Source organism: Nannobrachium achirus (assembly GCF_963921795.1).
Source record: "Nannobrachium achirus genome assembly, chromosome: 24".
Classification (NCBI taxonomy): domain Eukaryota; kingdom Metazoa; phylum Chordata; class Actinopteri; order Myctophiformes; family Myctophidae; genus Nannobrachium; species Nannobrachium achirus.
Window position 1 is genome coordinate 42,068,309 of NC_137831.1, and position 16,031 is coordinate 42,084,339.

Consider the following 16,031-nt stretch of genomic DNA (forward strand, 5'->3'; position numbering starts at 1 on the left):
GCTATGCAGAAAGTTAAAGTTGGAACGGCCTTTAAAGGTCCTTTCTCGGCCAAATCATGCCAATGAAACTTGATAGTGCTTCTTTGATATGCAAGTCTCATGTCCCATACCATTACATATGTCCATACCATGGCTACTGTAGGTAAAAATAGCATAAATGGCAGGGTGCTTGTATAGTCATCACAGCACGTCTTGCCCTTGTAAAGACTAACCCTTGTAAAGAATAATCTAAATCTGAAGGAACCAACCAAATCTGTCAAATTCAGTGAAAGTGCAATATTTGCCTCTGTGATGTAATGGAGTAGTAGTATAAAGTGGTAAATGGTAAATGGTGCATGTACATATCCATCTACAAATTCTGAATATTGTGTTAAAAAACAAACAAAAAAACATGCAGATGCCATAGCACCCCAAATCGGCTGCGGAAACTTCAAGCAACTCTGACTTCAGAAGGTTGACATTTATGCATTATAAATGCTTGTTTTGAGTGGTCTCGTGTAATATTGTAAATATTTCATATTCATGAGCTGCATGCCATAAACATTCAAAAGTATGCCATGCCATGGGTTTTGAATACTTCACTGCATGCACAATGTATCTGGAATATGTGAAAGTTTTGATTATTGAATTATATTACAGAAGAAATTTAATATTTAGACAATATATTTATTTTTTAGATGGATCTGTATAGTGCCTTTATCCAAGGCACGCACGTGTACACACACACACACACACACACACACACACACACACACACACACACACACACACACACACACACACACACACACACACACACACACACACACACACACACACGCAATGGTATCCATCTAGTCATTAAAACTATTTAAAAGCCACTTTCAACATTCACCCCATACTTGGTATTTAGTGAAAGAGGTGAACATGTTGCTCCGTGGTATTTGCCAGTGGCTATTAAATTTAATATCTGCTGACTACAAATAATCTGAATAACTGGGAGGCAGGGGGGGCCAATTGCGTATGGCAGGGGTATGCAGCTGCCATATCCTGGCCATATCTGTGCTGGTTATTATGTTGTTAAATTACAGTAAAATAACTACAAATGCAAAATGTAACAAAATGGTCACTTTAACAAGGTATTATAATTATATTCTCCACACTAGTTCTCCCCATCTTGACAAAATGGTATATTCCCAGGTTCCGCAGGTCAGCTGCACAGGTGCAATGCATTATTGTTAATTGTGGCACGTTTACTAAGATGCAAAGTTTAGCTGCACTTGAACAACCATTCAAATCGAGGGGAAAAATAAAATGTAGACCTAACCCTAACCCTAACCCTAACATGACTGGTGTCTTGCATGCGCGCGAAGGCGCACGTGCAAGACACCAGTCATGTTGCCATACCTTAGCTTTTTCTGAACTGACGCCACTGCTGGGAGGCAGGTGGTGGTGTCAGTATGTCATGTCCAAATAAATAATTTGGAGTTTTGTCAGCCAATAAAAATGTGGTTGACATACAGTAGGATAATTTCAAGCATAAAATGATTCACTTACAGACTGTGTAATATATTGTACACACACACACACACACTATACAATAAAATATATATTTTGTTTATCTCTTTTTCCGATTAGTTAATTCATTTAGCTATTTATTGAGTTCTCATACGGATTTGTAATTTCCATACGTGGCATTAGGCAGTGTAAATAGATTGTGTATGACATGAAGCTCTCTCTCTCTGATGATCTCTGCTTTGTCCTGCAGGAGTTAACATAGTCGGTTTCCACCGAAGGTCGATCAAATTACAATAATAAAGGACTGTCCATCACACTGACATGTGTGTGAAGGACATAACATGTAAGCAAGCTTTGACACTTACATGGAATGTTACCTTACATTGTTTGTCTTTATTACTTTGCAGCTGTCAGCTATTTGTATTAGCTTAAGTAGGCAACTTTGCAGTTTAATAGTGTTGATATGTGAGCCCAGCCCACCTGCTATCTACGGATATAACACATTATCTGTAGCCTATTGTATGCTGGACTCAATCCCTTTTATAAGCACTCTCTGGTATAAAGGATTGTCTGACTGTTATTATTTCCATAGTGCGTGCGTGCATGCGTGCGTGTGTGCGTGCGTGGATGGAGGCTAAAATCTCCTTCAGTATGTATGTAGGCATGTCTGACATGTCCGGCTGTGAAAAGTGTTGGCCCTTGCCCCCTGTTATCCAATTAAAACATTTTATTTGCATCCCTTGTGCTCATCACGTTTCATTTCAGCATTGCATGTCAGCATCGAATGGTTCATTAACAGACTATGTACAGCAAGAGTTCCCCGATTAGTTTTCCCCAAGGGCCGAATTATGTCTAGGGTACCAAGCCGAGGGCCACAACATTGCGTGGGGGGCGACGGCGGCGTTCCTGCTACTCCAGTGACAGTTCAGATATACTAGTGTTGTTGCTGTTCTTATACCAACATTATTATAATTATTATGAGAAATGCACTCCTTAAAGTTGAAACAAAATAAGTTAACCAATTAACCAGTCTGCTTGAAAAGTATGCATCTGTATAACAGCAGCCAGTTGACAGTGCAGAGACATAATTGCCTTGCTTTTTTCCATTAACGAGGGACAGTCAACTACATCAGATGGACACACACACACACACACACACACACACACACACACACACACACACACACACACACACACACACACACACACACACACACACACTCTCCCTCTGCACTGCTCTGTGTCTGTCTCATTTCTCTCCAAAAGGCCTTGAATATGATTGAAAATGATTAAGGATTATTGTGATTATGGTAAGCTTACGGAAAAAAAGCTTTAGGAAAAAAAAGAAGAAATTGACTGGGCTTGGTGGGGGCCGGACAGAACCCCCCCCCCCCCCCCCCCCCCCCGTGGTCAGCAAATGGTCCGCAGGCCGCCTATTGGGGAACCCTGATGTACAGTAATGTGTTGCACACACAGCATATCTCATACAGCTGATACAGTCCAAGATTGTCACAGCTTGCCAATCAAATCAAGCAGATACAAAACTTTCCAGCACAAATATAGAGACTTTAACGAATAGACTACTAGTGAGGCATAACCTCTGACTGTACTACCTGCACTGTTAATAGTTGTGTTAATTAAGTATTCAATCAATCAAAAAGCGCTGAGCACAGTCAGAGCTAGCTGGGCCCCTGAAAAGGTCCAGTGAATGCAGCCCTCTCCAAACCTTTATAGTCCAGTCATTATATGAAAAAACCTAAAACAAATTGCAATAGTAGCAAACTCAACTGATTCTGTATCCTCATTATGTCCTTAGTGAGGGAAAAAAAGTCCCAAGGAGTCCAAACGACTGTGAAAATTGATGACTCATCACTAAACCATCGTTTTGAGGGTCCATTTCTTGCCCAAGGAATGTTTTTCGTGCAAAACAAATGCTTGCAATGGATTCAGAATAATTAAAAAACCCTAGTTTGACCCCTCACATCCCACTTAAAGCAGATCTTTTGGGAGTCATTTTTTCCTTTATAGTGTAGTGTATATAAGTGAAGGTAGGTAGGTCGTTTTCAAAACTTTCCCCTGATGGGATTCCTTGGGACTTTTTTTCTCTCACTAAGGACATAATGAGGATACAAAATCAGTTGAGTTTGCTACTATTGCAATTTGTTTGAGGTTTAGCCTAATTTTGGCCTAAAATTACTGGACTATTACCCATAAAACAGTATTAGACTACACTGGCTTGCGGTGTCCAGGATTTCTGAGAAGTAAACATTTAAAGGAGTAGCTCACCCCATGAAGCATTGAATTCATGGAGATTTCTTCTTTCTCAATACAATGTGTGTTCGTTCAAGTTAATGGCGTGATTTATAAATGAGGGTCCCCAGTTCACATTTTTTGGAGAACCACTGTCCTATACCGGACACATGTGGGTCGAATAATATACCGTACTGTAAAGTTCTCTCTCTCCTCCAACTGCTGCCTCCTGCAACAGCTGCGGAATGCTTTGTGAGACTCTGATCGGTGAGAATGTGTCGCGTTGTGCCATGTGTTGTTGATGCCTTTACTGCAGAAGGGTGTTAATCCCCGAGTTAAACATAGGCTTCCTGGCTTTATGACCATGTAGGAAGCAGTGGTGGAAAGTCACTAAGTGCATTTACTTCAGTACTGTATGTGAGGGACCAGAGTTGGTCGGCAAGAGAAACGCAGTGAGAATTGTGTAGTTTTCTTAAAATGTATTTTCTTTCTTTATGGTGGTCAACATAGACAACTGCACAGCATGACAATAGAGGGTATGTGTGTGACATCACTGATGCTGGAACCCCTACTGAGTGGCAAAAAACTAATTTCTGCCATTGACAGCAAACAGAAAAGTCCTTTCTGAATAAACAAAGTTAAACTCACCAACATTGCGGCTGTGCTGAAAGCTTGAATTATCCTCTTTCTATCTGCAAAGTTTTTGTTTCATATAAAACCACCATAGGCATGTCATGAGCTACTTTTCTGTCAAGACATTCTGTGCAGGTTTTTATTTTTCCAAGTGTCAGAGTTTGGAAGCACTCGTTTTCAACAACACAACATCCTGCTGCCTCCTGCATTATGTGCAATTTAGAAACAGGTGGTATGCAGGGCCGTTGAGTGATTTGCAACGAGCACTTCCAAAATCCAATGCTCCATGCTGCTCAATGTTTTGCCACTCAGTCTAGATTACGGGGGCGAGTCCCAGTGGACGTGCATACCCTCTATACCTAATCAAAATGAAACATGAGGGGAACATATATAGTGGATGATCAGACCACTCTTGACACACAGGGGGAAACCAAAAGAAAAACATTTAAACACTAGAAATCACTTCAACATAATCCATTACAACATTAACTCATATTAAACAAAGCCATTACCTACAACTGAAATATTCAAATATATCTCTTCACAATTGTAGTAAGTACTTGTAACTCATATAATAACCCCTGCCCCTCCCCATATGCACAGGGGACATGGTGCAGTCTGGTAAATATATTATTTGTAAACAACAACACCTTCTTATTCCCCTATGAGATACAATAATCCATCAGAAAGCAATAAGACAGGAGAGTGATTCAGAGTGAAAATGGAATGTTTACTATGGAGAGAGAGAATTCAAGACAGGTACAGTACAGAATAATGGTTCAATGGTTCGTGCTCTCTCTGACAAATTATGTTTTGACATGAGTTTATGTATGGTCATTTGGTCAGTCAATGGATGACGTTTCAACAGTTCATAGGATGTTTCTTGTCCACAAGTGGGTTCCATATACGTGGCAAAGAGTTCATAGGTTCCTGAAGGGATGTCCTTCCCTGCAGTGTCTGCATGACACCAGGCTGAGCCTTATAACCCAAAACAATTCTCATTGTTTTAGTTACAGGCTCCATGGCAGCAGATAAGGCCTCATTTCTACCAGACAGAGACCTTGTGGGTACTGTACATGACATTATAGCAGGACCCAGTCACGAGCAGTGCCTTCGGGTCAGGTGGTCAGTTGGTCATCAATATGAAATGATAAAAAGATGATATAAACCACAACAAAATACCTAACACAGTCCAATTGCCCAGCTCATCTGAAGCAGCTGGTTCTAATGCCACTAATGCCAACTTCAGTAACTGATAACTCAACAAACAACACAACTTAAATGACTCCTGACCAGTAAGACTCCCTAATCGGGAGATAAGCGACCGTCAGGTCACAGTATACACAAAGAGGCCTGTAAGTGGCATTGGTTCCACCTACAAGTTTGTACGACAAACGGTTGATGAGTAAAGCCAAATAAAGTTTCGGCCAATCAGAGGAGGGGGTGGGGCAAAGTTAAAGCAATTAAGGTGAAGGACTCTTAATCAAGTCAATTGACACCAGCCACAAGTTTGTAGGACAAACGGTTGATGAGTAAAGCCAAATAAAGTTTCGGCCAATCAGAGGAGGGGGCGGGGCAAAGTTAAACCAATTAAGGTTAAGGGCTCTTAATCAAGTCAATTGAGACCACCCACAGGTTTGTACGACAAACGGTTGATAAGTAAAGCCAAATTTCACATGGATAGGGGCAACGATGGCGGAGATATGAGTAGGGCAAAAGTGTGACAGGACAGACAGACTGACGGACGGACGGACGGACGGACGGACGGACTGACTGACAGACAGCCGGTGGAGGTTTTGATAGTAAATGCGACTTGACGGTCGCAATAAGCACAGATGGCGTTGACAACAGAAACGTAATGGCAATATAAACCGTCCATAACTTTGTCACCAAACTTGCATTAAACAGAATGTCAATTAACAGTTGAGTGTAGTCCTTTGCATGAAGTATGTAGATTTGAAAATAATAAATATAACTTAAATGAACAACTCAAACACTTATGTCCACCATTTCTTTACTCACTTTGTGGCTGCTGGTGATGGCCATCACATGTGTTGTGGCCATCACACTGTACTTAAGTACGCTTTTGAGTTGTTTGTACTTTACTTTAAGTCAGGTGACAGTAACAAGGCAAAACAGGAAACACTAGGACTACACAATAAAGATACACCAGAGTCAGTACATGACAAAGATACACTACACAATTAATGTGAAACTGGACCTTTTGCAATTATTCAGCGCTTGATAGTTCTGCTTCAATTAATGTGAGCCTTCGTGAATTGTTACAAATCCCATTCACTCTACATTTAAATGAATACATTAAATAAAACACTTGAATAATGCAAACCAGGCCTAAAATAGTCGCTAGGTGGCAGTATTATCCCAGAGTCAATATCCCACTTCCACTCCCCCTTTGTCCATTATCTTCCATTATTACCAGTCAGGGGCATGAAAAAGGTGAGGAAACTTGGCAAGGAATTATCAGTGTCATCTGTTCAAATCTAAACAGTCAAATAAAATAATCTAAACATCAAAATCAACGAACCATTGTAGTCACAAAAATATATTTATAATCAATCAAAAGTTATGCCAGATCTATCAATTATAATCTTTTATAAATAAATATGTGTAATAGGTCTTCTTTTAATACCCTTACGTGCCCCATCATCATCATCATCATCGTCATCATCATCATCATCATCATAACCTCAATAATAATAATACATATTATTATTACCCTTATAATAACATAACAAGTCAGACATTTTCAAACTGTTGCGTTTAATGGAATTGTACAACACAACACAACTGTATAAAACATTAGCTGGAAACAAAGGGGAAAATTTGGTCTTACTGTATGATAGAACGCTGTATATGTCCAAAATAAATGTATTTATCTTTCATCATTTGTTATGGATAACAATATCCAGCAGATAAAGCTTAAATAAATAATGATTTTAGAATAATATTTTATTAAATATAGCATAAGCCATACATGGGCAACTGGCGGCCCGGGGGCCACATGCGGCCCCAACCTTCACTTAATGCGGCCCGCAGGTTGATATTGGAGTACTGATATATTATTGATTTAGCTGTTACAATTCCAAACATGGAAAAAGTCATTACTTCCGACTATATCAGTTTCTTAATGACTAGTATTAATTTTCTTTTTTTTTTGTCCAAAGTATTTGTATTTAAGTTCATATACAGTAGTTAACATAAGAACATAAATGCAGTTGAAATCAAACAACAAAATAAATACATTTTTACTTTTCAGGATTCCAATTCAAAAATAGCAGATCTGCAAGCTCGTAGATCTGCTATTTTTGCTATGTATATCTGCATTGTGGCCCTCTCCATCATCGAAGTTGCCCACGCCTGGCCTGGCCTATAGGCCATTTCTTTTAAAGACAGAATTGTAGGTTGATTTAGAGAATGACCAAATAAACCCATAGGTGGCAGCAACACACACCAAAGAGACAGAATCATAATCTGGAAAGAAAGAAAGAAAGAAAGAAAGAAAGAAAGAAAGAAAGAAAGAAAGAAATATGCATCCATTCTGATTGGGAAGTCTTACCCCGGATGAAATTAAGCAATATTACAATATTAAAGGAGTAGTTCATCCCCAAAATGACTTTTTTTCTATTGATTAGTCACGCCATGCATGGAGACTAGAGTTCAATAATATTTTTGGGTTTTTGTCACATTCCTAAGACAAAAATTTGATTCGAGTAAATTTACCCCCATTGATTCCGGATGGGGACTCGTTTCGAAACGGGTCCCCATCCGGAACGAATGGAGGTAAATTTATTGTTATCAAATTTATTGTTATCACATATTATTGAACGCTAGTCTCCATGGCATGACTAATCAATAGAAATGTAATTTTGGGGGTGAACTACTCCTTTAAGGCGTGTTTTCATTGCAGTTCCGGAACAAGAAGGTTGTGCATTATCGTGGTTATTGGCATGCCAGCCTTGCTGCAGCAACAAGCCGACAGGCGAGTTCCACAGGCAGGGCTGAAGTGGTATCAAGTGACCATGGTGCAATTGGAAATGAATTTTAAAAAAGGGAACAAAGATGTAAAGTTAATCATTTTAATTAGGAATTGTGAAGTCAAATTGTTTCACTTCTTCCGTGTGAAAGCGGAACCTGTCGAGAAAACCAGTCACTGATGTTTAGCAGGGGGTTTTCAAATAACCCCATAACTCTGAGAGTAGCCTACAAATTGTCCCCTCATTTGTACACTCTCAGTTATGTGTTTTTTTGTTTTTGTTTTTTTTTATAAAAAGTTTGAGAACCACTGTTCTAGAGTTACAGATCTGTAAGGGTCCATTTGGAACCTGAGGGTCCCTGGACCCCAATTTGGGGCCTTTTCCACAGGCAAAGAACCGGTTCCAGAACCAGTCCGGCACTGGTTCTGGTTCAACTTTCTTGGAACCTTGGTTCGTTCTTGCAAACCGGCGTGCGTTTCCACCAGAAACGGATTTTGTGGTTCCCATTCGGAACCTATACTTTTACGGTTCGGAACCAACTCCGGTTCTCGGTGTTAAAGCTCACCTCTGGTTCATCCCATAGGCGGGAGAAAGAACCAGAACCGGTTCTTTGCCGGTGGAAAAGGCCCCTTTGAGAACCACTAGGGCCAGAGAGCCGTAGTTTCAGAAGATCGCCCCTTTTCCGTCAGAGGTCTGTGACGTAGACCTGCTATACCTGGATCCCCCCGAGAGCCTCTCGGTTTTGCGTGTCCTCTGAATAAAAAGCTTCAGTTTCTTCCGGAATTTCTCTCCGACGAAGGCATACAACACGGGGTTGATGCAGCTGTGGAACAGGGCCAGGCTATGGGTGACGAACAGAGCCAAGTCAACCGACTTCCTCTTGGCGCAGGTGTACCGCACAGGGTCCGCCCTCATGAGCGTGTCCGTGATCACGGTCAAGTGGTACGGCGTCCAGCACAACAGGAACGCGATCACCACGGCCACTATCACCCTCATCGCGCGGTGCTTGTGGAAGCCGCGCGTGTGCAGCAGCCGCGCGATGGTGATGCCGTAGCATGTCACCATGACGACCACCGGGACGAAGAAGCCCAGGATGTGGCGGAGCCACCGCGTCGCCAGTCTCCAGGAGGCGGCGTCGCCGACGTCAAAGTTCTCCGCGCAGATGATCTTATCTGAGGCCTTGTCTGGTTGAAAAGCGTCGTTGAAGAGCGCCGGAAGTGCCAGCACGCAACCAAACACCCACACCACAGCACAGGCCACGCGACTGCAAATCCAGTGGCGGTCCTTTCCGAACTCCGCGGCGTGCACAATGACCAGGTAGCGGTCGATGCTGATGCAAACCAGGAAGAGGATGCTGGTGTAGAAGTTTGCCTCCTTGACGATGTTGAGGAACTTGCAAAGGAAGTCTCCAAAGACCCAGCTCTGAAGCGACGCCGTGGCCCAAAACGGCAGCGTCAGAGCCAGCAGACCGTCCGCCACCGTCAGGTGAAACAGGTACACGTCCGATGGGGTCAGAGACTGACGATTGGAGCCAATCACCAACGCCACTACTAAATTTCCTGGTATGGCTAAAAGGAAGATACAGATGAGGACCACGAACAGGGCTACGGTTGCTACATGACCTACTCCGCTGGCCTCACAGCTTAAAGTCCTAGGGTCTGGATCGAAGGTGGTAATGTTGTAGTTGGTGTCATTTGGTCCATACAAATCAAAATCCCCATAGTCGAAGGGAAAGATGATGGACATGGCTGGGGACAGAAGAGAGGTATACGATTATGGTTATATGGACATAAGAAACATATCAACATATCAAATTAAAAGCCCCCCCAAAAATCATCTAATGTTCCTTTTGCCATGTGGACAAATAGACTTGGAAAAAAAATGCCTAAGGATGTTAAGATGTTAAGTTAGCAAACATTTGAATTGCTTCTTTACTCTGGGGCAAACATTCAGACAAAATAGCAGATCTACAAGCTCCCAACATGACAAATTGTATTAAATATTTTGTGTAGACCTGGCGGCCCTGGGTATAACTTACTTTAACTACAATATCCAAAACCATTACTTTAACTACAATATCCAAAACCATTACTTTAACTACAATATCCAAAACCATTACTTTAACTACAATATCCAAAACCATTACTTTAACTACAATATCCAAAACCATTACTTTAACTACAATATCCAAAACCATTACTTTAACTACAATATCCAAAACCATTACTTTAACTACAATATCCAAAACCATTACTTTAACTACAATATCCAAAACCATTACTTTAACTACAATATCCAAAACCATTACTTTAACTACAATATCCAAAACCATTACTTTAACCACAATATCCAAAACCATTACTTTAACTACAATATCCAAAACCATTACTTTAACTACAATATCCAAAACCATTACTTTAACTACAATATCCAAAACCATTACTTTAACTACAATATCCAAAACCATTACTTTAACTACAATATCCAAAACCATTACTTTAACTACAATATCCAAAACCATTACTTTAACTACAATATCCAAAACCATTACTTTAACTACAATATCCAAAACCATTACTTTTCAGGAAATTGGAAAAGTCACAAACTCTTGTTAATACTTTTCAATGTAGTCAGCTATTTTCATTACTTTCGGACGACAAAGTATAAAATAACAAATTGCATTATTGTATGCAAAATTAAATATGGCGATAGATATGAGAGATGATATACTGTACTGTTTAAGTGGTTAAACACACTTAACACATTTATAGACTTGTTTAGATTTTAATCCTATTTCATAATAGGCTATTTTGTGTGTGTGTGTGTGTGTGTGTGTGTGTGTGTGTGTGTGTGTGTGTGTGTGTGTGTGTGTGTGTGTGTGTGTGTGTGTGTGTGTGTGTTGTTCATTGTCTGAGACTGTTGTTCATTTTACAATTTACATACAATCAACTTCACTTTATCGTCACATCACAAATTTACAGATGTAAATATAAATGAGAGGGCGAAATTCTTACACTAAAGAATTCGCTTCACACAAATTGCAGTTACCTTTAAAATTTGACAAAAAAATATCAGCGTGTAATAACAAATCTCAAATAGCAGCATATCAAATACAGAAGCTATGATGCTTTGAATAAGTATCATTCTTGTGTTAATGTGTCAAATTTTAGAAGCTTACAAAGGTGACTAACCTTTTACAGGGTAATGTTGGACTTGAGACGAGAAGAAGAGTTCACGTGAAGAGAGATGCTGTTCAAATGGGCTGGATTTTATAGGCATCTTTACAAACATCATTGCCACAATGTAACTTCCCCATTGCAATCTCCCTCCATCTACACATGCGTCATCAGGTTTCTCAACCAAAGGTGGCATTATCTCGTCCTGCATAATCTCCTGCCTGCTCTTCAATATTGATCATCTCAAAAGCTTGAGACATTTTATAATTTCATTTTTGTTAATTTGATTTTTTTGAATCCTTAAATGTGGCATGCACATGTATGAGCAGATCAATATGATATTCTGCTTAAAAATATATATGATTTCAAGCTATTATCATCAAGGTAAACATTTTGAAACCAGTTTTCCCTTGATGATGAATGCATATATTGGGTCACATCTGGACCTACAGTATAATAGGCATGGGCCTAAGGTACAACAGTATACAGTAAGTCACATGGTAAATGGTGCATTTACTATCAAAAGCTCCACTGGCTGTCCGTGCGTCAGTCACACGTCACACTTTTGCCCTGCTCATATCTCCGCAACCGTTGCCCCGATCCATGCCAGATTTTGCACACACACTCCTTGCCTGCCAAACTACAACCTCCAAGGACCCCCGGAGCTCCAGGGACCCCCAGGTGTAAAAAATGACCAAATGTGCAAAGATGACCAAATGACCACCCCAACGGGGCTGCTCACGGGGAATTCCCGGGGACCACCGACTCCTGGTGCTCCAGAACGGATGCAAAAGTGGTGGCGCCCCCAGTGGAGGACCCCCTGCCACTGCAGCGCACATAAAATGCCGTAACTTGGGCTAGGAGCGACCGGGAGAGCCGGGGCCGGTACCTATTCGTCAGTCTGTGTGTGTGTGTGTGTGTGTGTGTGTGTGTGTGTGTGTGTGTGTGTGTGTGTGTGTTCGCCCAGTAAATACAACCCCCGCCCCCCATACGCATTGTAGCCCAGTGCACTCCCCCCCAACATACAGGATATACACTCCCCTGCTGCCCCCCCCCCCCCCCCCAAGTGCAACATGCGAAGCCTATTTTTCTATGTATTGAAACTACATGTTGACCACAGATATTCATGTTTCATGAGAACAAGGTCTTACTGCTCTACGTAGGTGTTGCATTGTGGTAGGAGTAGCTTTGTGCAAAGATGATGTATTATAAACATGCATGCAGAGACAGAGAGACAGCGTAGTGTCTCATTAAACTATAGGATCATAGAATGAGACAGTGTAGTGCAGGAGTAGGCAACCTTATAGGCACAGGTGCCAATATTGGCACAGGGGAGGGTGATCACTGGCACACTGGCAGTTGACCTTGTACCAGTGAAGTGTACTGTACAGTACCTTTACCCATGCAAACAAAAGCACCCAAGCCGCAAGGGGCGTGAACTTTGGCAACAGCCAGGTCCGATTCCACTCCTCGCAGACTGGGGAGCAGGCTTTTTAAAAGGGCATGAGCACCCGGGCCCAGGTACTCCACAAGTCCTAGGCACAAATAGAAACACAGCATTAGAAAGGCAAAGCAAACACACAGAGCCACAGAACCTAAGTGAAACATATTAACATCTATACTATAATTTTGCGAATGTCTGACTGAGTGAGTGAGTGAGTGAGTGTCTGTCTGTCCCAGCGTTTCTCCTCGGTGGCTCGAGCAATTGATCTGAAATCGCATCACCATCAGCATATGAACACACCTGACATAACTGTGAAGCCCGTTTGTCACTTTCACAAATCGTATGCTGTATATTCGCATTTTTATGCTGTATCTATATCTATTTAGCCTACAGTACCTTTTGTGACCACACATGTTAAGGGAGGGGCGCTGTTGTTCAGGCCATGCACAATCACACACAAACCCACACACACACACACACACACACACACACACACACACACACACACACGGGGGGGGGGGGGGGGAGTGTGTGTGTGTGCAGGCGGGCGGGCGGGCGGGCTGGGGGGGGGGGGGGGGGGGGACAGTATCTCTGTAGCCATTAAACCAGTTAAAGTTACTTTCCATCCCTCATATACTGTGTGCACAGTGCACATCCCATAACCCACATACTGCACATCATTTTGGAGCTCATATCTTTGAACGGGTAAGGGCTAGTATAAACAAATACACATAACAATAGAACCTAAGTCAATCATATGAACATAGACAACAATATACAATCTTCATAAGTGAAACATATGAAGCTGAAATACATAAGCAACTACGCACAGTATAGGGAACCGTCACAATACACACAATGTACACAACTATACAGTAAATGCTGGTGGCTTTTAACTAAATATTGAGGGTTCACTCACCAGCCTGGTTTACATAAAGGAGAACAGTTGTATTCAGCTAATTTTTAACAACTAATAATAAAAGCTTCAATTACAAGTTGTGTATTTAACAGATAGTCAGTGCAGAAAGGTCAGAATAGAGGGTATGCATGTGACATCATCGTACCTGGAGGTTATGCACGAACGCCTACTGAGTGGCAAAATCAGAGTCAGTAGGAGTCATGAGGAGTTTCCCAACGAGCCCTTCCAAACTGCAATGTTTCATCATGCTGTTTTATGTTTTGTCAGTCTAGATCAGTGGTCCTCAACCCCCAAGAGAATCATATTTTAACTACCCACCCTGACGAGCACTAAGAGTTGAGGCATTACATTTTTTTTCACGATTTCTGCTCTAATATTTGGCCAATGTTCATTTGTCATTTTAGAAGTATTAAAAAGTTGTTAAATTGTCACTTTAGAAATGTGCAGATACCTTCTATACACTTAAACTGTATGTTGGTTTGTTTGCTGTTGAGTGAGAAAACAATGTCGCACATTAAATTAATCATTTGCCCCCCCCCCCCCAAAGAAAATAATAATAATAATAATAATAATAATTTGGAGACCCCTCTGGGGGTCCTGGCCCACAGGTTGAGAACCACTGGTCTAGATGAGTGGCATATGATGCATACCCTCTGTAGAGGAAACATGCTTCCTGTTCGCGAGTTTCTAAATTCTAGGAGAGCAAAGGCAAAACCACGCCCCGGACTCATTTTTGAAGCTTGTGATTGGCTGAACCGGACGTAGGGAGCGCTCCGTTGTAGTCACTTGGACCGCGCGAGGTGCACCAAACGTTGCGTTTATCGTGCGCTTGCCCAGGCCTGGGCATAAATATAACGATTGCATTCACCACGGCTTCGTAACTCGCGCGGCCCTGGCCCGCTCTTCGCGGCCACTCGCGCCTGCGGCGCTCGGGGGCGAAGAGCAGGACCAAGGTCCGCTGGCCTTCGCGCCGCTTGCAATGTCGTGGACAATAACTGAATGTCGTTGAAAACGAGCGCTCCTTGCCTGCGCTCTCCTAGAATTTAGAAACTCGCTTCCTGTTCATAGCATCAGTCAGTCTAGCTGCTGTGTGCGTGTGTGTGTGTGTGTGCGTGTGTGCGTGTGTGTGTGTGCGTGCGTGCGTGCGTGCGTGCGTGCGTGCGTGCGTGCGTGCGTGCGTGCGTGCGTGCGTGCGTGCGTGCGTGCGTGCGTGTGTGTGTGTGTGTGTCAGGAAATACAACACCTCTGCCTTAACACCTCTTAAGCTATGTGGCCCAAACACCCCCGCCCAGGATATACCCCCCCCCCCCATAAGTGCAACATGCAAGGCCTATTTTTCTAGGTATTGAAACTAAATGTTGACCACAGATTGACCATATATAGTCATGTTTCATGAGAACAAGGTGTTACTGCCAGTAAGTTGGCTGTTCTACGTAGGTGTTTGTTTGTCCCTCCTGGCAATACTACTTTCAAAATGTTGATATGGGTGTCTCAGTAAACAGCGTGAGGTGTCCATACCCATACCAATACGATTTTAGATGAATCCATATCCACATACGTACACATACACATACAAAAATTTGTTTCGAGTAAATGTACCCCCATTGATTCCGGATGGGGACCCGTTTCTAAACGAATGGGGGTACATTTATTGTTATCAAATTTTTGTCTTAGGAATGCGACAAAAAACAAAAAATATTATTGAACTCTAGTCTCCATGGCGTGACTAATCAATAGAAAAAAAGTCATTTTGGGGGTGAACTACTCCTTTATGGCCGGGAGCAACCTGTGTGTCACATTAGTATTTGCTCTACATATAGGAACATAATTTATTTTGTGTGTGTGTGTGTGTGTGTGTGTGTGTTATTGTGTAAAATTGTGTGTTGTGTGTGTTATTGCGTAACATCTATCACAATCTATATCACAGTTACAACACAACACAATAAAATAACAATAAAAAAAATATATTAAAAAAAAGAAGCAAAATGCACCACGCCCAAATGCTCAGTTTCTGACATACAGACATGTGCGCCAATGGTTCCACAGTCTAGATGAGAACCTGACAGAACTGCATGTAGGGTCCGTTATAACAGTGATGTTAACTGACTCAGATTCCC

General features: G+C 41.8%; 1 protein-coding gene across 1 annotated transcript; it reads right to left on the minus strand.

The window, feature by feature from the left end:
- Positions 1-9,038: 9,038 nt before the first annotated feature.
- On the minus strand, positions 9,039-14,582 carry LOC308280315 (C-X-C chemokine receptor type 1-like; the record flags this gene model as incomplete). The annotated part of the gene is made up of 4 exons (XM_080720577.1): positions 9,039-10,123; positions 12,946-13,086; positions 13,915-13,918; positions 14,565-14,582. 4 exons carry the CDS (start codon positions 14,580-14,582, stop codon positions 9,039-9,041), a joined length of 1,248 nt encoding a protein of 415 aa, XP_080576703.1.
- Between the last annotated feature and the right edge of the window lie 1,449 nt (positions 14,583-16,031).